The 23,930-nt window shown below is 45.3% G+C and overlaps 1 protein-coding gene across 1 annotated transcript; it reads right to left on the bottom strand.

The window, feature by feature from the left end:
- Window positions 1–1,138: 1,138 nt before the first annotated feature.
- Window positions 1,139–10,585, bottom strand: FBXO47 (F-box protein 47). Its single transcript, XM_009981288.2, has 10 exons — window positions 10,405–10,585; window positions 9,806–9,976; window positions 7,016–7,092; window positions 6,394–6,471; window positions 5,043–5,151; window positions 3,959–4,135; window positions 3,258–3,404; window positions 2,506–2,648; window positions 1,953–2,112; window positions 1,139–1,257 (listed from the first exon to the last, which is right to left on the bottom strand). The coding sequence occupies exons 1-10, from the start codon at window positions 10,583–10,585 to the stop codon at window positions 1,139–1,141; spliced, it is 1,362 nt and encodes a 453-aa protein (XP_009979590.1).
- Window positions 10,586–23,930: the final 13,345 nt, after the last annotated feature.

Raw genomic sequence — 23,930 nt, 5'->3', positions numbered from 1 at the left:
GCAAACCTGTTGTCAGCTCGTTGCTGATGGAATCAAGTGGGGGCAGCTGAGATAAATTAGTACCACTGGAGCTGTTCCCAGCAGTTGGAGACTGGCTTTCAAAGCTGAAGGTAGGTCCCTGCAGCTAAACTCTGGTCCTGAAGGAATGCTAGAACATTGGGAAAAGTGGAGAAGGCGGCTATTTAACAACACGAAGAAAACAGCCACGTTGTAAATGATGCACAGAAAAGTAAGTGCTTTTTATTACACTTTACATATTTTTGTTTTGAAGGCCATATAGCAGAAAATGAAAACCTTTTATAAGTAGCAAACATTTACACACTGTAACGAAACAGCCTGTGCGTAACGTGTGTCCTCAACTTAGCAAAGTGCTACGAAATACACCTCAACAGTTCAGCTACTACACTGAGTAGGGAGAGGGAGTGGAGGGTTTTCTGCTTTATGGTTAAAAGGCACCTGTAGTTTTTTGGGGAAAAAATTGCCTTGCTCGATCGAAGCAGTTAGGTTGCTTTCAGGAGTTGCCTCTTTCTGCTAAAAAAAAATAGCAGAAAAAATGAAAATAGCAGAAAAACCAGCAGCTCCGGTCTGCGGAGCGCTTCTGTCGCAGGACGGAAGCGTGAAGCCAGAGAGACCCCGGCAAACGGGAAAAACGTAGCTGTGCTCCTCTAGTCGTGTCTGTCTCCCCTCCGATTCCCAAGAGAAAACAAAATGAAAAGATCAAAACGTTCTCAGTTCTGAACTAAGAGAACATTCTTCAATTCGTCTGGGCGCATCGAATACGAAACCCGTGTTGTTTTTATCGTGTGTGCAAACAGACCCAGTGGGAAAAGAGCACAGTGTATGTTCCCAAAGCGGAGGCCCCCGGCCCGCTCCCTCGGCGTGCCGCAGCGCAGCCTCCGAGGAGCAGAACGGGCACAACTCCGCTGCCAACGCTTTGAGATCTCCCCAGTCCGTTCCACGAGCTCGTGCAGCCAGTCTGATGTCTGTGTCACCAGCTTCTCCTGCTGCCACTCCAGCTCTCGCTGGAATGGAGACTTCTGAAATAAGTGGATGCTCCTTTGCAAATGGTTTTTTTTTTTAAAAAAATAAAAATAAATATCAGGCAGGAGTAGAGCAAGAGTTTGTAAAATTCAGAGCGTCAGATGGTGTTGCTGGTGCTCGTCATGGTCAGGTACAGGATTTCCTTATGGAAGTTGGCTTGTGCATTTATAAGGTGAAACAAATTCAAAAAGCTGCTGTCCTCTTCGTCACGATCCCCTGGCAGGGCAAAGAAAACCGTTTTAGAATTATTAGTGAAACTAAACCGCTTCTTTGAAGATAAATCCGACTCGTTCAGTGTTTTCAGCAGCAGCTGAATCAGCAGCCTCTGCTCAGATTGATGAGGCATCAGCTACTGCACCTGATGGCAGGACAGCTGTGAAACAACACTGGAGACCTTCTCCAAAATTCCATCCCCAGCTTGCCCAAAGACAGACAAGAACAACTGTGCATTGAGACAAAAATCTGTCCTAAGCCAGCAGGCCCTTCGTCTTTGGAGCTCGCCGTGGTAATCAGACCCGGGGTTTTATCGTGGCTGGCAAGCTGTGGCCAGGGGGCAACTGCAGCACGTTGAGTTGGGCACGTTGGCTCAGCAGCTGCTCCAGGCCCACGTTTAGACCTAATGCCCTGGTGGGACACATTTCAAAAGGCTGTTGGTTTCACCGTTCACGGCGTTAGGGATCTCTTAGACAAGAGAAACCAGTTAAAATAAATGTCTCCCCCAATTATGACACTTGGTTGGTTATTTGATGCCATTGGGAAGCTTCAGGCTTCTGCCTGGTGAGGGAGGGAAGGAGGACAGGCAGTGACACCACACTAACTGTGTTGCTCCGTGTGTTGCTCCATGTTTTGCTTAGCAAAACATGTTTTCCCAACCAAAGAGCCCGTTCCAGCTCGCGGACGTGCAGCCTTACCGGCCAGTACTGTCTGCAGCATGTCCATGATCATGTGAGCGAAGGCGTTCTCCACGCACTGCAGGAAGTTGTTCCTCTCCCCTGGAGCACTGAACACTTTGCAGACCTTCTGCATCATTTTTACTGCCCAGTCCATGCAGTACAGGTCCTTCTCACAGACCTGACATGCACAGGAAACATTAGAAATACACCTTTTATGGTGAGTAGGACTCTATAAAAGGCAAGATTAGATCTTAGAATTAACTATTGATTCTAATCGACCTGTTGCAGCCATGGCCTGGAAAATTAGGATTTGTTACAAGGACATAGAGGTTGTTGTTACTGTTGGCATGCTAAGGGAGGAGCATTTTGTTAGTGGTACTTCTCCTTCAGGATGGGCTTGGAGCTCACAGAGATGTGCCAGGCAGAGGCCAGAGCCTTGGTGGAGGAGTACCAAGCCTCATGCTGGATTTACTCCTAGATCGTGGGAGTAGGTGGGGAAACAGCTTTCCAGTCTGAGAAAGCAAACTGGGAGGTAAAGAGGCCTGAGCCTGCTCTGTTTGGTAGTACTCACCAAAGTCAGGAAGACCATGAGCCTGGCTAACTCGACAGCTCTTCCATTCACAGCTTTGCTGGCCATGAAAGTGAAGCAAATGTTGTTCCCGCTCAGAATAAGGAGCCGAGCGTTGTTCTCCATGAGCCACTCCCGGGGAACAACTTTTATTCAATAAAACAGAGAGAATTTTAGTCATCTTTGAACAAAAAGAAAGGAGTGCCCCAAAAACTATTCTGGAAGATGTGAATTTATGAATTGTTGGCTTCGATAGCTCGCCAGAATTTGTGAGGGGATACCCTCTGGCACAGAATTGCAGCAGTGAAGTCTCTAAGTAATTTAATTCCTACCAGCAATCCAGTTGGAGCTCTCCACGAGAGCTTCTGTGGTATCATCTCACCCAAAACTGACTTTCCATGTAGCCATTAACATCGTTCAGTAGAATTTTGGCTTGAACAAACATTACATTTTCAGCTTACACAGCTTGGACATTTCCTTAATAATGGCTAGACAAGACTCGAATTGTAAAAGTCTGCATGGATTCTGAAAATATCTCACAATGGGGAAAGACAGCCTGAATTTGTCAGCAGTGCTGGGTTTCTCTCCTCCCCAGCTCCTGCCTGGCTTCCGAGTGTGATGACTTTCCCAGTTACACCACAGCTACCGTAAGGAATATCGCAGTCGGTTTCCCGAGGCACCTCTGTGTCTTATTGCCAGATTTGGAGGACAGGAGTACATGATCCTATGGATTAATGACAAAGGCAAAACCACACCTGACAGCTCGTCCACAAGACTGATAACGTCGTCTGCTGTCCATTCTCTGGCTTCTGTGTCATACAGCAGCTTAATGGCATCTGCCAGACCTTTCAGGCTGGTCTCATCTGTTGGTCCTTCTGTCATTTTCTGCCAAACCACTTGTCCTGAGCAATATATTAATCACAACTGCTATTAAGTGACAAAGTAATTTTTTTTTTTAAACAAGGAAAGTGTTAAACTGAGCCTTACAGCGGAGTCAGGGGAGGGGAATTCAGGTAACACAGCTCAGTCTTGGTGGCAGTGAGATTTTTCCCATCTGCCATTTTAGTGGGGACAGTGGTGGGTGCAGCACGAATCAAAGGGCGATTTGAAGGAGCCCAGGGCTGATAACTAAGTGAGAAAACATGCTTTTCTGCAGGGAAAAAGGTGTGTTTCAGCTAACTCCACCCTAAGCAGGGGAGAATAGAGGAACAGAGGTGCAATCCTTCACTGGAATTTTAACTTCATCCATATATATACATATGGATGTGTGTATTCCTACACACATGTATCATTTATGTATTTTATATACGTTAGTGAGGTCTGGTTAAGCAGAACAATTCTTTTCTAGGCAACACGATTACATTTTATTTGCATAAAGCTTGGCTTTCAGAAAAGGAAAGAAGGAAATCTCATTCTCGGGAACAAACTTTGAAAATTAACCCCCCAGACTACTCGCCATCAAGAGAGGACACTGGCCCGAAGATGATATACAGCAGGCGAGCTTGATTGACCATGGGCCACGGCTTTAAGATACGAGTCAACCAAAATGCAGAATCACTCCGATGGATCCAGTGGTTCAACAAGACGCTGCGACAGTACAACCTTATCCGCAGCTCGAGCTTCCTGGCACTGCCTGGGGTGAAAGAGTGTGGATATTACAAATCCATTCAGCCTCGTGCAATACAGATGATCAATGTTGGGTGTTTTTAATAGGAAGAGAAAAAAGGATTTTCTTAAAGCTGCTCAAGAACATCTAGGGGGGTTTAATTGAATTCTCAGCTGTCACTTCCTGAGTTTGGATATGTTGTGCTAATTCAGGCCACCCTCTGGTACCTTTCTGCTGCAGCTCATATGTGTCTCCAGGGGCTCTCAGCTCTGGTTTTTGGTTACTCTGATCTCTTCTCTCTGATGGCATCAGTAAGTGGAAATAGGAGGAAGTGTGTATATGGCTGTGGATAAAGTGTTCCACAGAAGTACCCAGTCTGTGCTGGGTAACAGGAGAATTTCTTGAGAGGCATGTGCCGCGTCAGTGTTGTGTTTCAGAAATAGTAAATTGAACTTTTTACTGCATCGCTTTGGTTTTATGTCGGTTCCTTTCGTGTTGATTTCACTGGCATTAGTGTACAGTAGAAAAGATTCAAGTCTGTGTCACTGTTTACATATATACATAACTTGTGCATTGATTTGACAATTGAATGATTCAAAAAAAAAAACCTAAACGCCTCTCAGGAAAACTCTTTTCACTACAGGACATGTGTCAGAGACAAAAGCACTTTGCTTTGCTTTTGGTGAGGAAAAATAGCTGTATCTATCTATGTGCTAGCCAAGTATTTGCTTTAGAATGCCCACTTTCTGCGTAAGGCTGGAGCTAACAGAATGCAGGTGAGAGTCAGGAAAGGGCTGGTGCTGCAAGGCTTAGCTGAGCTACAACCTTCTCAGTTCTAGACACGTTTTGTTTGCAGTACTTAAGATCCATTTCCTGACTTCTCCCCGATAGCACGTTTTGATTTTGTAGGACTTCTGTCTGCTTTGATGATTACCTGGTTTGCTGCTGACAACTGTCTGTACTTTACGGGGTAAATTGCTCAGCTCGCAGAGGAAGTTAAAAACCCGGTGACACTCCAGTTCATCCCAGCCTGCTGTGAGGATCTGAAGATTACAAAAGAAAGGGGGTAAAAATGAACACATGGAGCCACAGATTTAGATCTCGATGCCATTTCTGGTGTTAGATAAATACAATCTGCCCTGGGATTTCTCAGGAGAACGGAGAGGGAAGGTGTCATACCTGGAGTGTGGTGCCTGCCCAGCGTCTCCTTGGCGAGTGGAGGGAAACCGTTATCTGCCACGGACGTGCCGTACGTTATGGCAGAGGTTGTGCTTAAGCTTAGAATAGTTTCTTCCAGAATAGTTTTTGGGGTGCTCCTTTCTTTTTGTTCAAAGATAACTAAAATTCTCTCTGTTTTATTGAAAAGTTGTTCCCCGGGAGTGGCTCATGCAGCCCGGAGCCAAAAGCTGCTAACAGTGTTCCACATTCAGGGCCAAGATCTTATTTTTGATCTTTATGTGGGGAAGTACACAAAGGTATTTGTTACAAAGACAAATGTCCTGGCACAGATAATTATCCCTAACTCTTAACCACGGAAAGATAATCACGTTTTTTTGGTATTATCAAATACTTTAATGTTTCATACGTATACAGCACCTGTACACACAAGTCTCCAAGACTAAATGCATTTAAAATGTGCTCAAAATGCTTGTTCCTCTGAGAGAATTTGTTTCTGTATTTTTTTTAAGCAAAGTTACTCTCCAGCAAAGCCTCCATTACAGCAATTGTCATGCTTCCCAATCAAACATCTCAAGTAGTGTTTAAAAAGTCCTACCCTTAGCATTTTACTGGGTATTTGCAATCACAGTAGTCATTACAGTGAATAAGCTGTGGATTGCTGAACTAATTCATTTGACACTGATATTTTTTTCTTAATTAGTTTTAAGCTACCGCGAGCTAACAAAAATATTCTGGCACACGGTGCGGATGGCCGTTTGCTTTTAAACTAAACCATCTCTGCTCTTGATTTGTGAATTTGAAGCTGTGTAATAAAATGCTCCCCTTCTCCCATGTCATCTTAGACAATAAATTGCTAATCGAAATCCAGACTGGTTGGTAGTGAAATCCAGACCAAGGAATCCTCAAGAGTGAAATCAGCAACTTGAACAAGCAGAAAGCAAATTCAGAGAACTGTGTGAATAAATACCTTCCCCTCTACCCTCCAAGGCTCAAAACCATCTTATAATTCTAAATATCCTGAAAAAAAACACAGATTAATTTAGAAAACTACCTTAATTTTCTTTTATGTCTGTGATACTTGCCTTCTCTCCACAAAAGTACTGTACCTGTAAAAACATCCCGTAGCACTGTAATCCTAAGCAATGCAAAGGACTTGGACAACCGTTCAGTTTAAAACAGGAAACCTGCAAGTGCAAAACACTAGTAATTTATCTTTACTGGCGACTTCCTGTGATTTGAAAATTGTCTGTACTGTTTGTGTGCATCAGTACTGGTTAGAGGGATTCAGAAGGATTCCCTTCCCTAATTGTGTAAGGAAACAAGTCGTAGTACCTGTGTTATGGCTTAGTACTAAGGTCAAAACTGGCCAAATGTGTGCACAGAAGGTCTCTCAGAAGAGCAACCGTGTTTTCAGGAGAGTAAAGTTTCTCTGAAGAGCTGTGCTCTTTCACTGCAAAACTTCTGGTAGTTCACAAACTGGAGAAAAGTTGAAAACCACCCATCTTGGAATATGAAATCTTAGCAGAGCAGCCTTGTGTTCGATACACTGCCTTAGGCTTTTCTGTTGTTATTAAAGAGAGACTGCTTTCAAATCAATAAATTCGTTATGCAGTAGCAAGAAACTCCAGCAAAGGGCCAGTAAAAGGCACAATTCAGCTGGCAGCTGCCTTGCAGAAAGTGTTGTAAGTGCAAGGGACGATGTGAAACCCCAGTGGAAGGTGAACTCACCTCCGAGAGAACCTTGTGGACGTACTTCAGCCTGTCCTTTGTAGGCAACAGCAGCGTGCACCTCTTCAGCAGCAACCCTGTGAGCAAAACAGACACGGAGATGACTGTGTGGTGTTGAAGTCCCTGCTAGCCACAGTTGGAGCCCCATTAAAATTACTAGATTGGTTTTAGATTTGTTAAAAATCCTGGAAATAAATGTTACTTGTTGCACCTCTTTTAACAGTACCCCGGGGAACGCTGGTTTTCCCCTTACATCATGGAAAGCTGAGCTTCCAAGATTTTTTTCAAGATAGCCACATGCTCTAAAGAGAAAATATTCTCAACTATGTTAATGTAAAACATAGCTAAGAGGTAAAATTTTCTTCCTATACAGGACTGAAATGGTATGTGTTCAGGATGTCAAAGTCTGGAGTTCATTACCGTGTGGAACAGCTGTTTGTCACGCAGTATTTTTTTCTACGCTACTGATAGAGAATAGGTTGACAGTTTGCTCTTCAAAACCTTTTACCAGAATAAAACATATTTATATACATATCTTGTTTGTTAATTAAGCAAGGGATCCACAGAAAAGCATGTACTTTTCTGGGAGGGGAAAAAAAAAAAAACGAAACAAACCAGGAAGCTTTTTTGTCTCCCGAGTTGTCAGTCTCCCCCAAAATACCTAACTTCTCCAGTGTCCAAAAGTACTTTGTGCATTTACTGGAGTTCTAAATTGACTCTGTCCTTGTTTAGAGGTGTGTCAGCATCCTACACCACAGACAATTTACTCATCAGCCTTGGACGTGGTCCAAAGCTCAGTCAAGTTGATTTTCTGTTGGCTAGATTAGCCCCTGGAGAGATCTCCCTGAGGAATACTCGAAGTTGTTGAGACAGCGTAGCTGCAAACGGGAACCCAGCCATCAGGGTGGGGAAAATTATCTTGAGTGAAAAGGGCTGAGTAAAAGGTGCTGCTGGTGGTTTTGTACAGCAACACTCCCCCCCTGCAGAAGGACAGTGCCATGCTCATTTGTAACTCGAGTCCATTTTAAACAACAACTGGAATTCTGAGCCCATTACAAGTACTGGAAGATTTTTCCATGGGCTTGAGTGGAGCCAGACCTCTCTGAGTTTAAGTGAGATTTATGTGATGTGTAGACCCTGTTCAGGCTTTCTGAAGAGGAGTGAATTTTTCTCACTGAGTCCAGTCTTTCCTGCTGTAAAGTAAATATTGATTTTGCAACTGACCTCTTAAAAAAAAAAAAAAAGAAAAAAAATGTTCTCTTGAGCCTTTCACTGGTGACACAGCCATTGCCAATGGTCTTTGTGTCTTGAATATGTCATATTTTTACAACTAGGCCTACTATAGGGATGGGTTCACACCTACATTGAGATTACAAGTGGCTGTTTTGTGTGTGGTTACTACAAAGCCCAAACTAATTTTGATATTTTTTTAAAAAAAAAAAAGGATTGTAGGGTTTCAGGCTTCATTTTAACAATAAACCACTAAGATTATTTTAAGATGCCTCAAAACCTACTTGGATTGCTTACAACAGGAGATCTTTTGTCTAAATGACTTTAACAGCATTCTCTTACCTTGTGTATGCCTTTACTGGTTTTAATGTCTTAAGTTCAAACCATAACTTATAATTCTGCATCTAAACATGGCATCATTTTATTTCGCTGTCAAAGAAACAGTTTTCTTTTTATCAGCTAGGTAGCAGTGAATTGATACGGATCAAATTACGATTTAATTCAATTTGCTTCTCTGATAGGAGAACACTGATAGAGGGTGGGTGAAGAAACTTTTCAGTGTCCAAGACATGCAAGAAGGAATGCTTCATTTCTGAGTGACAGGGACTTAGAATCAATGTGTGCTAAGGACCAACAGAAAAGCTGAAAAGCAAACAAGTTTGAATTTAAGGACGTTCCTCATTACCACCAAACCCACGTTATTTTGATCTAGATTTCTCTTATGCTGTGCCAAAAGAGGTCTGAGCAGCTGAAAGAAGGAACAAGTGAATCTTTTCCCCCAGACAGGGTTTGATTAGCACACGGTCTACCACGGCAGCAAAAGCACAGACGTTTTCGCATTGCCCTTAAGCTAAGAGGGAGGGGAAAATGTGTTCTTCATGCCTGTTCCAGGCTTTGAGCTCTGATACAAAGCTGCCAGGGAGAATGCCAGTCAGTGGCAACTGTGATAACATTTCTGTGACCAGCACGTTCTTTCTAAGAAGCAGAATGTGACCTGCAACACATCCCAAGCAGACCATCAAGCAGCCTTTCCAATGGCAGCTGTTGTTGGTCACGTTAGAGTTAGGCTGGGTTTAAGCACTGCGGCTGCGTTTCCCAGACCGAGGAATGTGAGCGACTCCAGAGTGATACATGGAGGCAGCCTGAACTGCCAAATTCCTCCAGCCAGTGTGGGGCCTGGGAGTCTTGGGTTCTGCTGCGGTTTCCAGCGGTGGTGTCCAAACAAACTAAATTTGGAAACACCTACTACTGAGAACTGATCCTCTGCCCGAGCCCTGCTCGCCATTTAGTAGGAAAAAATAAACACCGAGGAGGCAGAACATACATTATTTTTTCCATAACTAAGAGGGTTTGGAATCATTTCAGGTAATTCTTCCCACCTCCCCCTGCCAGTTAATGGGATTGGAGTGGGCTGTTTGGCATGGGGAGGAACTTTGCTTTCAGAGGGAGCTGCACAAATGATTTGGGCCACGTCCTCTGTTTTACCGATCAATGCACATAACAGAAGAAACCTTTTAACTGGGTTTGCTTCTCCTCTAATTGTTACCATTAAAGGATCACCTAGAGATTTGTAGTGCTCTAAAATATGAGTTCCTTCTCTCTTGCCAGGTAGCTCGAGGTTATGGAAGTCTTGCAGTAAGAGCCTTCGGTTTCCTGATGAGGTTGAGATGTAATTAATAAGGCGGTTGGTGATGGTTTTTGACACCAGGCACAGCATGCTGATATCCTTCACTGAAAAAGCAAAACCCAGTATACTTGTAAATCTTCACTGCAAGAAAAACAGCTGATCACTAGTCCATAGCTTTATCTTACTCCAAAAATAGGCCAAGAAATAAGATTTGCAAATAAAACAAAATTTAATTACTGTTTATCTCCTTCGCCAACAAACGGTAGTAATTAGAAATGGATAGATCTAAGGAATACTTCTCACACATAATAAGCAAAAAAACCCACTTCAAATAGTTTTTAATTATAATTTAAATTTTGGTCATTTGGTTCTTCATACATAAAAGCTGAAAATTCAGAGAATAAGTCACATAAAATGACTTCAGCTAGCTAAAAGCTAAAACATTTTAAATAATAATGGATTTTTCTAAACGGAAAACCTCTGTGGCAATTTTCAGATATTAGAAGTAATGCCTTTCTTATCAGATTCTCACCTGACAGATAGTTCAATACCATTTGGAAGATCTCTAATGGCAGTGTTTGGAAATAGCCAAGTGTTGACAGAGACTGGGAATCTGTATCTGAGATGTTGCAGCACTGTCTGGAGCGCCGGCTGCTGCGTCGGTATTTCTGGTTAGGAATCAAGGTGTAGCTGGGCCCTGCAGCGGAGGTCATTGTGCTCTCGGTCCCAGAAATTTAACCTGGAGAGAAAAATCAGAGGAGGAAAATAGTGTACCCAAAACTAGGCTAAGAGGAAATCACTCCATTGTAAGCACAGCAATGGAGTGTGAAAATCTGGTCATACAGGTAGGATAATTTTTTGTTTGGATTTAGTGCAATGACAGGCAATTTACTAAATAATTTTCTGATTCTGTGTCTCAGAGAATGGAGTATTCGGCTGATCTTAGAGGAGGAAAAAGATAAAAGCACCGGGGGGCATCATATGAGTGGGACATCAGAAAGTTAGGAAAATAGTTCTAAAAAAAACACTCTTGAGGAAGTATATGCAATGGTGCAAGCTACAGTAATTAACATTCTTTTACCTTGTTACACTAATTATTCAATCAAATACGAAAAAGTTATCGTGATGTTATTGAAATGATTATCAGGTTACTTGATTCCTTTAGAGTGATAATTACTTATATACATGCTTGTGTCTGAGGAAAAAAAAAAATTAAAAGCAACAAAGTGAAGCTTCAACCCATTTTTTCCTGCAGCATTTAAGTTGATAGATGTCTTAATTTCATATAACAACTACATGTGTGGTATAGGAATAAATGATACCGTATTGCAATGTGAACAAATTCTGTGACCCAGGCTTTCCCAAAATCATGAAGATCTGAAAAGTAACGAGCTTTAAAAGATCAATAAATATGTTCTTTGGATTTGCCTTCTGGTTTGTGAGTCTCCAGAGTAGGTACGCTTCGCATTGTCAGGCAACAACGAGAGCTGTTTTTTTTTAAATGAGATTTTTCACACTGTTTCCTGATTCCAGCAGCTGAGGCTTCAGGGAAATTGCCAAAGAGAATGAGTGCTGCAGTATAATTACCAGAGCTGGCAGCACTGGTAGTAGCATAACTGGAACCTGTCCAAGCTGCAGTGCAACATCCCAGTTACCATCAGTGGGAAATACACTCGGAGAATAGACCTCATTGTTTCAAAGATTAAAAATTTACAAAAATTACAGAAAACAAGTTCCAAACATCCTTCACATTTATTAGGAAAGCACGCAAGCCAGACTGCTGAGCAAAATTGCCACATCCACAATGGAAGCACTGTTTGTCCGGCCAACCGAGAGGACGTGGGGCATTTCGGTAGTGGTGGCACAAATGGGTCTGGCTGGTGTGCTGGGTAGAGTTTGCGTTGTGCTTTTAAGGAAGTGCTTCACAGGGAGCATTTTTAGTTTAGGTGTGGTGTAATCTTAGCTAGCTAAAGCAGCGTGCAGTTTAAACTTTCACAAGGCTCGTGAGCAGATGTAGCTGCTCTTAAATTAGTGTTTCGTTAGGCTTTTACGCTGCTCAGGCAAGAGACAAAATTGATAAAACCTTGAAGAACAATCAAGAAACCACCTATAGATAAACATATATGAAAAAATGTTCGTCCTCTAAAAGCGAAGAAAGCAAAGTCTGAAGTCAGTGGAAATTTTATACACGTGACTGTGAATTCGAGACAATTTAAATTTCTTGTGTGCAACACGCAAAGCAGCTCCGCTCCTGTTTACAAACAGGTCACCACTGGACTTTGTTGGAGACAGGCTAAATCTGACACGTATTTCTGATGTACGCTTTAGAAATAAAGTTACAATCCTCTGATACTTTCTTTTCCTCCCCCGTTCCCCTTATGGTCTTCAGCAGGACTGTACTGTCAGGATTTATGTCATCTTTAAGTGTTTTTCTGAAAATCTCACCTTGGGTCTGAATTGTGTTGTAAGGAGAAAAAAAATACTTCGCCACAAAGGAGGTATTCAGAAGTACTCAGCCAATTCCAGTCTGTTTCTACTCAGCCTGAGTGAAGTGGAATTGACTACCACTATTTTAATGTAGAGCAGAGCTAGATAAAATTAATGTAAATAAAAATGAGTACAAGCAGCGAGTCTCAAAGCCAAAGCTTAGAGACTTTACTGAAAGCTCCCATTTGCTTCCCCTTTGACTTAACGTGGTTTTTATTTCTTAGGGAGTTCAGCCAGCGCGAGGCAACGGTCTGTGCATCTCCATCTGCTGCTGGGATACCACTTGTTTAGAGAACTGCTTAATCCAGACTGGAAAATTGAAAGGTAAATGTTAAATATTTAACAAGCTAAACTCATAATATTAGCCAAGAAGGGTCATCTTATTTGTTGCTATAAGCTAATTTGTTTACAAGGCAGAAAGCATCAGCTTTCCCTCTAGGATGTTTCTCGTCCTTAAGCAGTCGCTAAACTCCTGCTAATGGATGTGCTTCTGTCCTGATGTTTCTCCCAGCCCCGTGTTAGCATTTGGCAAACATTTATGGCAAAAGGTTGTTTACTTTGGAGATTGGTTTGGAACGTTTCCGTTTCCCTGCCTGGTCACAAAGACCATAAACTGAATCACTTCAAATATTAACTCGACAGGGTGGGTTTTTTCTGGTGGTTTTGTTTTTTTTTTTTCTTTTCTTTTTCCTTGTCACCTCAAATAAAAACGTACAAGTTCAAGCGAGGGGTGACAAGTCTTAGAGCGCTCGGGTAACAAGGGTACTCGTTACCCCTTGGCCTACACCGACACTGCACAAAAAACACATTTTTATTTACGCTAAAGGCTCTACATCAGATGGGCAGCGCAAAGCAGCCCCGTGAACGTCCAAAGTGGGGAATAATTGTGAGTAGAAAGCAAATCTGGGGGGAATCCTGATCCCGCTGCCGATGGCGGCCGGGATTTCTCTGTCGTGAGGGAGGCCCAGCTCGGGCCGCCCCTTCGGGGTCGGACAAACCCCGCCATCCCCTTATTTTCCTCAGCTTACACCAGGTTTGTGCCTCCGCCTGCAGTATTTGAGGGAGTGGGTTATATTTGGTGTTTTACCTGTGCTTTTGGGCGGGATTCAGCCGGGCTGTGACAGACCCTTGTGCCAAAGGCCGGGCCGGGCCGCGTCCCCCTCCGCGCCCCTCTCCCCCGCAGCCGCCAAAACGGGGGGAAGGGGCTGAAAATGGCGACCTGCACCCCCAGACCGACACACGGGTGATGGAGGAGGTCTTGTGGTCGGTGTCTACTTACAGACAGCGCCTTATGAGCTGGTTTTACCTCAGGGAATTCCCTCCCTCGCAAGCACCCCCTGGCAGGGCACCTCTGAGGGGAGCGGCAGAGGGATTGGGGGGGTGTCGGGCAGCCCCTGCTGCCCCCAGCGAGCGCCGCGTCCCTGAGGGGGGAAAAAAAAATAGAAAAATACATTTTTTTTAAATTATTATTATTAAAAATTAATTTTTTTAAAGCGTGATTTCAGTCAAACGTCGCTACCTGCTGGGGTTAAAAGGAGGGTCCGGGCATAGCGGTGCCCACGGACGGGCGCACCTGCGTTGGTGGCGTTTGCTCAGGAGCGGGAATGTTGGCAAACATGGGGAAAGCCAGCTCAGATCAGGGCAGGCGGCGCTCACGCACGCGTTGGGGGGAAGAAATTACCACAGGCAAGAGGATTGTTTTGTTCCAGGAGTGTTTTATTAGAATTATTAGCAATTCTGGCCCCCCGCTCTGCGGGTTCTGTGCTAATTTGTTGGCGGCAATTGTTTTCCCGCCTTTTCGCCCGCTGCCCCTGCGGGGAGGGCGGGCCGCGCGCACGGCTTCGGCCCCGCCCACCGTTTTGGCCCCGCCCACCGTTTTGGCTCCGCCCACCTTGGCCCCGCCCTCCTGATGAATATTTAATCGCCTCTCGGCGGAACGTCCGCCCAGTCACGAGGCCGGCGTGGCCCCGCCCCCTCATGAATAATTAACGCCAGCGGCCGCGGGGGCCTCCATTTCAGAGCGAGGCTGCGGCGGGGCGGGCGGGAGGCGGCTGCGCGGTCGCGGGGCGGGCGGGCGCCTCCGGCCGCCTCCCGGGCGGGACATGGGGGCTCCGAGCGGCAGTTCGGTGCCCTCGGGCCCGGGTGGCCGTACCCCGCCGTGGGGGGGAGTGGCTGGTGCGGGAGCACGAGGCGCGGCGGGGCCCGTGTGCGCATCCCGGTGGGGGGTACCACCGGGAGCATCGCTCGGGGATGTGGGCGCTGGGAGACTGTGGAGCTGTAGGTCGTCTCTGGAGGTTGCTGCCGTGACCAAATCCCACCCCACGTCCCGCAAGGTTGTTCCTGCCTGAGACCAGGTCCACCAAACCGCATCTTCATAGAACCATGGAATGGTTTGGGTCGGAAGGAACCTCAAAGATCATCCAGTTCCAACCCCCCTGCCATGGGCAGGGACACCCTCCACTACACCAGGTTGCCCAAAGCCCCATCCAACCTGGCCTTGAACACTTCCAGGGATGGGGCAGCCACAGCTTCTCTAGGCAACCTGTGCCAGTGCCTCACCACCCTCAGAGGGAAGAATTTCTTCCTTATATCCAATCTAAATCTCCCCTCTTTCAGTTTAAAGCCATTGCCCCGTGTCCTGTCACTACACACCCTTGTCAAAAGCCCCTCTCCAGCTTTCTTGTAGCCCCTTTAGGCACTGGGAGGCTGCTGTAAGATCACCCCAGAGCCTTCTCTTCTCCAGGCTGAACAGCCCCAACTCTCTCAGCCTGTCTCCATAGCAGAGGTGCTCCAGCTCTCGGATCATCTTCATGGCCTCCTCTGGCCCTGCTCCAGCAGCTCCATGTCCTTCTTGTGTTGGGGACCCCACAGCTGAACGCAGTATTCCAGGTGGGGTCTCACGAGAGCAGAGCAGAGGGGCAGAATCCCCCCCCTTGCCCTGCTGCCCACGCTGCTCTGGATGCAATCTTTCGATCTGCTGAGTAAATAGGTGACCCCAAGCAATGGCTCCAGGCCCCGGCGTTTGCTGACGTCGGCGCAGAGGCTCGCTGCGCGGCTCCGCGTGGCGCTTGCAACACGATGCTGTGGGACGAGCTTACGCAGGACCACGACACCTGCATGCAGATTGATTACGCTGCGGTGGAAGGATGTCACAGCGCTACGCCAGCGTGCCGTAACGTATGTCTTGGAGCAAAGCTGTAGCGTTGTAAAACACAAACGTGGCACGATACCAGCTGCAAACGTTGTTAGGGGAGGCTGTGCTACAAGGAGTAGTTATCCGGTAAAACAGTGATGTTCTGTGGTGCTGCCATCCCGGGAAAAGCACGGCAAGCTGCCGTTCCTAGAGCTGTAACCAGTTCGTATTCACGAACAACCTGGGGTTTAAAATAACTTAATTTACAAATTCCACTTCTGAATAGCTGACTGTAAGTAACTAGTTCCTTGGGGATAGTAACCAACCCCTCGGGATTTTCTTGCTGCTCTGAAGGCAGTTCCCATACGATGGCAGCAGAGGGCTGCAGCTGCTTTAAAGGACTTTTCCCCAGGAATTTTCCTTTTTTCCCTCGAAGACAGTTGTTTGTTGTTTTTTTTTTTTTTTCCCCCTGAAACTTTACTGAAGGAAGAACTTTCCTTATTGAAACCGAAAGAGAAACAAAACAAAGACCAACCCCAAATATAATGGCATGGCGTGGCCTGATAACTGCTGCTTAAATTAATGACGACGAGAGTGGGACTGCCACGATGATGGAACCATGATTGCAGTATTTTGGCTGAAAAGGTGAATTAGACAAACGTGAAAAAAAAAAAACGTGCCTCCAAGGCATTTCTGCGTAGTCTGACTTTACAGCTGAGCAGCACCAGCTAGGTAGACCCTAAAGCCTTACTTTGTCCCTCTTTTTCCATCTGGTGGCAGCTCGCAGTGCCTGGTGGAGTAGCTCTTCATGCAGTTGTTGCCTTCTGCCTCTGTAAGCCCTTCAGCAATCCCATCATCAGTTGTCATTCTGCTCACCCCCGTCACTGTTTTGCTGGTTTTGCACCTCTGTGTTCCACCACAACAGAGATGTGCTTCACCAGTGCCAGAAATAAAAGAATTTCAGGCTGCTGTGCTTGTTCACTTACAGCAATATCGATGTTTGTAGGAGTTATTAGATGCCAGTGCTTGGGGAAAGAATGTAGTGAAACGGGGCAGATAGTGTTCTTTTTCTGGGGCTTGGCAGTGGTTTTTTAGGGCTCCCTGATTCCGAAGCTGCATCCAGGCTCCCATGTTCAATATGCGGTGGTGGACCTACGTAAACACGTCTAACTATGTAACGATTGACATAATTAACGGCAGCAACAGTGACACCGAGTTCTGCAACTTAATTGCGTTGTGTGGTAAAAGTATTAGCTTGTGTTTGTTTGGAGTTGGGTGGATGAGTCACCATTTGTTGGTTTTTTTTTTTTTCATTTGGGGCTCTGTAATCCGGTCAATGTTTGTAGACCGTTGTGAGATGGCAGGATGGAAGCTAATAAGGAAAAAAAAAAAAATACAATTGAGTTGCTATAAACGGTGGTGGTGGTTCTGCTGAAGTGCTAACTGCTTATTCTATGCATGAGTGGCCTTGTCTTGTGTACCTAATTTATCTTCGCCCTGCCCACGCCGAACCTGTGAGCAGCATTACGGAACGCTGGGAAAAATTCCCGCTGTGCCTCTGGTGCTCTGCGGCTGGCAGTGGCAGCACCGGGGGCAACGTTTAGGCGACAAGAGCGGGGCTGTGATGGAGCCAGCTTTTCAAACACCGGGGCTTTCGGCCCCAGACAGTTGCTAGTCAGGTTTTTCCAAAGGGCCCAAGCACGTTAGGCACCTAAAATCCATAGGAAGCTACGAGGTAGCCGTCAAGGCGTTGAAGCCGTGTTTAAGCCTGGCATTAAATTCCTCTGCAATGGTGGTGTGGGCAAGAGCTACGTCTTCCATGCTATTAAAACAGCACAGTTTTCGGTTGTTATTTCATTAATCACATGCATGATTTTCCAGAAAAACATGGGAGAGCCCTGTGATAGGAGCAGCACCTGGATTTAAATGTAAAGCTAAGTGCAGCTAGGAAATAAAAGCGATCGGAGAGGGATACTGTCACAGGAAAGCCAGGAAGCTTTTGTGCATCGGGGTGAGGAAGAGGAGAAGCCCCTGGAGGCCCCTTCCAGCCCAAAGGATTCCGGGGTCAGGGAAGGGGCTCCGCAGCCTGTCACGCCTGGACAAAGCGCATCTGTTTTTGGAAGGGAAGGATTGTGTCTCGCTCCGTCCTGCTCTCCGGAGCCTTATTGCATTTTTGACTCCGGGGGCAGGAGGTGTGTGCTGTGCCAGTGTGTTCATCCTCCCCAAATTGGTCTTGTGTATTACTTATATAAGGTGGTGGGTTTACCTTTATTTTAGAATATGCCTCCTTCACATCTTCAGATGTTCCCTGCCATCACGAGGGCTCGATGTAAATAGTCAGAAAACTATTGGGCAACGGGCAGAAAGCTGGCATTCTTCTGTGGTTTGTTGAACTGAGCTGGGGCATTAGAAGAAAACACCGAACGTGGTGGGAGGCAGAAGAAAACGCTGGAAAAATTGCAGCACTAGGGCCAGCAGTAATAGGAACAGCATCTATAAACATTACAAAATGGAAATAATAATAAAAAACCGCAGAAGAAAGAGTGCTTCCAAGTTTTGTGCCTCTTCATATGCAGTCTTAAGCAGTAAAATTTCTGCAGTACTTACTCTGTTTAAATCAAATTTTTCCTCATTTGCCAAATGTTTATTCTCTCCCGAGGTCTCATTGAAACTCCGGAATGTTATTAAGGAGCTTAGACGCAGCTTTTCATTTGTGCTTGAAGAAGTTTAAGGCTTGTTACGGAATGATAAAAGTGTACAATTAATGAAAAGGGGAAAAAAAAGCTAATGGCAAATTTAAAAAAAATAGGTAAACGGGGAAAAAATTGAGAGGTAATTATTTAATATGTTCCATGCACTGGAGGACTGAGGTTAATCCATGGCCTGGCTGCTCTGTGAACACGCTGAAGTGGGGGGAGCTGAGGGATTTCCTCAAGGTTTTCGGAAGGTACCAGAGGCAGAATCCAGATTCCCAGCTCTTGCTTCCTGCCTCTGATCGATGGGACTAAACATTTGGATGGAGAAAATGTTAGACTGAAAGCGGCGATGAAGGAAGTGGGTGGATGAGGTGGATGCAAAGGTGGTGCAGGTTTGTGCCCCGTGTCTGTTCATCCTTCATCGGGTATTAAACGACCTTGCAGCAGAGTTGTTCCCTCTGCAGTTGCCAAATCCTAGCTGAGGAGCTGGCCTCTAGGTTTTCCAGCCTGCTCCTTCCTTATAAATATTCCTTATATTTTTCCTGTCATCAGTTTTCCTCCATCTTCCAGTTTTGCAGAGGAATAGAGACCAGCACAAAAAAAGAAGTGGATTACTAAGAATTCATTAGCATCTCAAATCAAGTTCCTCTGGTTTTCCGAAGAGCCCAGCGAACCTGTCAGAGTGTAACTGGTGCTCTTCCTTTCTGCTGCTTCTTAGGATGCAACGTTCAGCCCTAAGCAGATGGGAACCTGTCAGCACAACACGGAGATAATTGCCCGGTGGAGTCATGGGAAGCTTCGTAAGAGACAGGAAGTTATTGCAGCCAATACCACTCTGCTTTATGATCTTATCAGTTTTCTCAGGTGGAGCATGTTGGTAGGCCCTATTATTCCTTTGAAGAAACACCAAGAAAAACTTGGTTTCCATAGGGATGCAAATTCTCTTCCAAGTTGCAAGGCAGCTCCGCAGAAGCCAGGGCAGATGTCCTGTTTGGGGAGGGAAAATAACCTGGCCTGGCACAGGGGCAGGGAAATATCAACAAAGAGCAAAACCAAGGGGTGGCAAAAATGTGAGAGGAATTAACCTGATGGCTGCTTTGAGCTTCTGTCTTACTCTTCACTGCTGCATGTGGAGCCATCCTGTGTTCCTGGTGCCAAAGCTGGTGGCACAGGCTGTTTCTCAGAGATTCACGCACCAACTCGCGCATCTCTGCTGCTGTCAGACACCTCCAGGCATCACCCGTTTGCTTTGCCAACAGCCGGAGCCATCCTAGATCCTCATTTCTCTTGTGGGCACTCAGGCACAACGAGTTATCCCCACCTCTGTCAGGCAGGAAAGGTGGAAGGAGTTAAGAAATTCTCACCCTGAGTTTTCTTATTATTCTGTAGGTCCATAAGCTGGCAGAGTCAAAAATCCTTCCGCAGCGGAGTGGAGCCCTGGAAATAACCCTCGGAGCAGGCACTGGGAAAGCCAGTAGGTACTTGCATGCAGCTTGTCTCAGAGCATGAAACCACTATTATTCTTTACAGAAGGGCAAGCATGCTCTTTTCAGTACTTAAAAAAAAAAACAAACAACAAAAACTCAAATATAAAAGTCTTTCTTTTTTCTTTATCACAGCAATCCTGAAATTTTATTAGTTACATATTTTGTGCAGAGGAGAAGGGGTTTACATGCATTCTGCCAGCACATGCCAAATATTTTGTCAGGTTTTAAAAAAAGGAACAAAACCACCGGTCAATTTTTATAACTTTAGTTCAAATTGAGGAGGGACCAACAAAATGTAGCTCAGTTTCCCTGAGAAAAAGTGAAATCGCTGCTTGCTCTGACCTATTTGCTAAAAAATCGTGATTTGTTGTGTAAAAAGGCAAAGAATAGCAAAATAACACCCAGGCTTTGGAAAATTTTCAGTATGTGAATCGAGCTCACAGGTTCTTCCTCATCCTTTTGTAATGAGAAAATTGTGGGAGGAGATGGAGGGTGTTGCAGAGATCCTCTCGTGGTGGCCGAATGGAAACGTGCAGGTGTTTTCTGCTCCCTCAGCTCCAGCCTGTTGGGGAGCCGTGCTGGTAACGATCACTCCACGGGATGAAAAACCAGTAGGCACCCGCAGCAGGACCAGTTCCTCGTCTCTACAGCTGGCTCGGGAAGGTTTCTAAATCCTTTTAGTGAACATGAGATGAAAAACCAGCTTCCGAGAGGGGCACGCGTGCGACGCCTGCGGTCACCTTAGCGAGTCATTCCACATCTTTCCCCAAACATCCGTGAGTATCTCACAAATATTAGCAACTTCACAATTTGTTTATGGGAATGGAAATTATTCCCAGCCTTCCTTTCCGGGTGAGGCAACCCGAGGCAGAAAGACATCTAATACACAACCAGGCGAGGATTTCAGGAGCCTTAATTCCCTGCTCCCAGTTGTAACCGGAGCTTAATTCCACAGCACTTGTAAAATGCAGATTCCGAGCTGTGCATCTATTTGAGAGTTTATTCCACCACCCACAGGCCCTTTTGCAGCAATCTGCTCCCTGCTTGCTTTCAGGGCTATTAATTATGGCTCAGCGTGCTGTGGTACCTGAGGTTGCATTTCCAGGGTATAAACCCTTGTTTATTTGCATAACGGTTAAAGTATTTCCTCCCCTGTTTCTAGGATGTTGTTTAGTATGAAAACTATTTGTTCAGGAGAGCTGACATTTTTGCATATTTATAAAGTATTTGCTTTTGTGTGTGTGTAGATATATATAAAAAAATAGAGAGAGTGTGTGTATATATAATCTAATTATGTATCTGCTACATCTCTGCTCAGAAAAATAGAACAAGGCATTGGGAGAGCAGAATTCTGTTCTCATGTTTAAATTAACATATAGCTGCTTGTATTGTGTTAGCAGAGTTTCTCCCAACCTGGAGAAGACTCCTGGGGCAGAGGGGATGAACAGGGCCTTGGGAAGGGGAAGGGGAAAAAGAAAAAAAGCTGATATGTTATTTCTTTTTCCAATACTGCAACACGGTCATAGCCATTGAAAGGAGGTACAAAAGACGGTGACATTCACTGCAGAAGGGCTGCAGGGACAAAGTTCTGCTTAAAAAATTACACATTTAGCTCCTTGAGCAGAATCAAGGCTGAGCACAGGACATGCTATGAAACAGCCCCAGGCTGGGGGGTTTACAATTTAAATAGCCCTGGGAAAACACGGTGGTTTCGTTCACATATTACAGATGAGCAGCTGAGATACCAGGAGATCTTTTACTATCAGAGACTTCCATCTCCTGGACCACGACCCAGCACCTTAACTGCAACTCCAGCTCCGTCCTGCCTTCATGAGCATCCTTCTGTGTCGATGTCTCTAACGAGGCTCACGGTGCCTCTTGTAGGGGCTGTGAAGCAGCAGGATTGAATTGCTCCCATTTCTGGGCTGCCTTGGGCAGCAGTTTGCAAGGTAAGAGCATGGAAAGGGTTACAGGTAAGTCCTTGCTCTGGCTATGCCCTTATCACCTACTCAAGGTGTAACACACAGGGAAGCAGCGCTATCAAAGCTCCCACGGGAATCAATCTATTGATATCCATAGTTAATTGCATGATGGGCTTTTTCCTACAGTTCATCATCTCCTTTTGGTTACTGCATCGTACCGATTTCTTCGTATTTTAATGTACAATAGCGAAGGAAGCCTAAACCTGGAGGTGCTACCCAGACAGCTCAGATAACGACCTCTAAAGTGATTTACATTTCTGAAATAATTTGGTGCTAGTCCAGGGATCAGAACACTAAACCTGACTACTGTCAAAAAGTCAAATGGGCTGAGCAAACTTCATTGTTCAAGCTCAGAAGCCTGCAAAAAAAAAAAAAAAAAACAAACCTAAAAAGCTGAGCAGAATAAAATAAGAAGAAAATTATAGTCTTGATTCAAATCTCAGTTACATTAGTTTTATCCTAGATGTGTCCTGGGAACACCTCCTGATATGATGTGTTATTACTAAGACAGAAAAGGATGTCTTTAAAAAAAACCCACTTGTATTCTTATCATGTCAATTAAAAGAATACAAGGTGAAAACAACTCCCATCCTGCTTAGAAGTTCACATCACAGGACCAAGAATCCTTTCCATGTTTTATTTTGAAAACAAAGCAGTCCAAAAGGAAGATTTTTTTTTTTTTAATATTAAGACTGTATTCCATGCAGATAATCCATAGCAAATACATTGCATTAAAAGACATTTAAAGTGCCTTTAGTCCCGCGAAATAGTCCGGCTGTGCTGTAAATTCAAGTATGTGGAAAGTAGGCCTGTAGTTACCACGAGAATATTTTTTATCTGGGTCCTGCCCCATCGATGTCAGGAGTTGGAGGGGGGGGTTGTTTAGCCCCCAACTTTTGCAGGAGCAGAACCAACCTGGCGCTGGCAAACCCTGCGCTGTGTTTTCCCAGCGACGTGATGTCATGTTACGTGATGTCATGTTACGTGATGTCATGTTACGTGATGTCATGTTTGCATTTTGCACCCCCGTTTAACCAGTGGAGCACCAGCCCGAGCCCAGCTAACAGCCACAGCCCGTTTTGTAGCCATAAAATACACAGGTCGATACGCACGTGCGCGTTACGCCGTCTGCTTTGAAGCAAGCCCAGATGCTGGGTTCATCAGAATCCCGAGGAAAACCTCGGGATGTGGCTAGAGAAACCACAGGATGAAAAGCAAAATCAAACTCTCTGTCATGGTGGCCATCATCACGTGCTTGCTTCGGCACGCCAGGCGAGGAAGATCAACCGGCGTCGAAGTCAGAGTTACACGGATGGGAGAGGAGTGTTGATCCCGACACGTTTGGCTTGGTTTGGTTTTTTCTTTCTTTTTTCCTTTCTCTTAGGCACTGGCAACGTTACCATTGGGCTTTCTGGAATTTAAGAGACCACCTCTTCTCTCCCACTACGAAGCCACGTGGAAAGAGTATTCAGAAAAGATTGCGCCCTCCCAGACGTCACCTTCAAGTGCCTCATGTCCAAAGGTAGGACAGATTTTTTTTTTTCTCCTCCTTGAGACACAGCATCCAAGTGCCTTGCTGCTCCAGGCGAGGCAGCAGGAGACGCTGGTTGGGTCCAAACCTTCAGCTCAGAGCACACACGTGACCATGGGCAGGAATTTCTCCATCTACTCTACCATGAGGCCTTAGAGATGATGAGTTGGAGCTGCTAACGCTCCACCTGACAACACCCCAAACCATATTCCTCAGTAGAAGGTAGACCAAGCATCTGTTGCACAGCTACGGACGGAACAGCCTGGTTTGTTTTGTTTCTTGCCTTAAAGGGGGAAAAAAAACCCAAAAAGTGTCTTTTTTACTCCAGGCACTCAGAACGTGGCATCTCCCCTGAAGTACAGGTATTTTACTTATCTCTGTGCTATGGCACTTGGATGGGGTCATGCTCCACCCGAGTATCTGATCCTCTTCTGAATCCTTCTAAGATCCTGGCTGCAGTAATGCAGCAGTGATTTACACAGCTCGGTTGCACTCTATTTAAAGTCTGTTTTCTTTAAAATTCGCAGCGTTTCAGGATCGCTGGATGTTACCCAGCATTTCTAGGGGTGGTAGGGGAAGAGGAGGACCCGAAATCTTCCTGGTGCTGTGTGTGCATCTTCAGAAAACCAGTAAAAACAAGGCCATTGTTTGAGAAGAGTTAAATCCAGAGAACATTCCTTACCAGCTCATAACCATTTCAAAGGAGATCAGATCCTGGGCAAGAACTAGATGACAGCATCCC

This window comes from Tauraco erythrolophus, chromosome 25 (genome assembly GCF_009769465.1).
Source record: "Tauraco erythrolophus isolate bTauEry1 chromosome 25, bTauEry1.pri, whole genome shotgun sequence".
Lineage (NCBI taxonomy): Eukaryota > Metazoa > Chordata > Aves > Musophagiformes > Musophagidae > Tauraco > Tauraco erythrolophus.
This window is presented reverse-complemented; position numbering and strand designations above follow the sequence as displayed.

What these genes read in the sequence shown, in the direction of transcription:
- FBXO47 (XM_009981288.2), bottom strand. Translation starts at nt 10,585, where the DNA reads ATGACCTCCGCTGCAGGGCCCAGCTACACCTTGATTCCTAACCAGAAA. An exon ending in GGTATTGAACTATCTGTCAG is followed by an intron (nt 9,977 to 10,404) that starts GTGAGAATCTGA and finishes TTGCTTTTTCAG; the next exon opens with TGAAGGATATCAGCATGCTG. An exon ending in GCTGCAGACAGTACTGGCCG is followed by an intron (nt 1,258 to 1,952) that starts GTAAGGCTGCAC and finishes TTGCCCTGCCAG; the next exon opens with GGGATCGTGACGAAGAGGAC.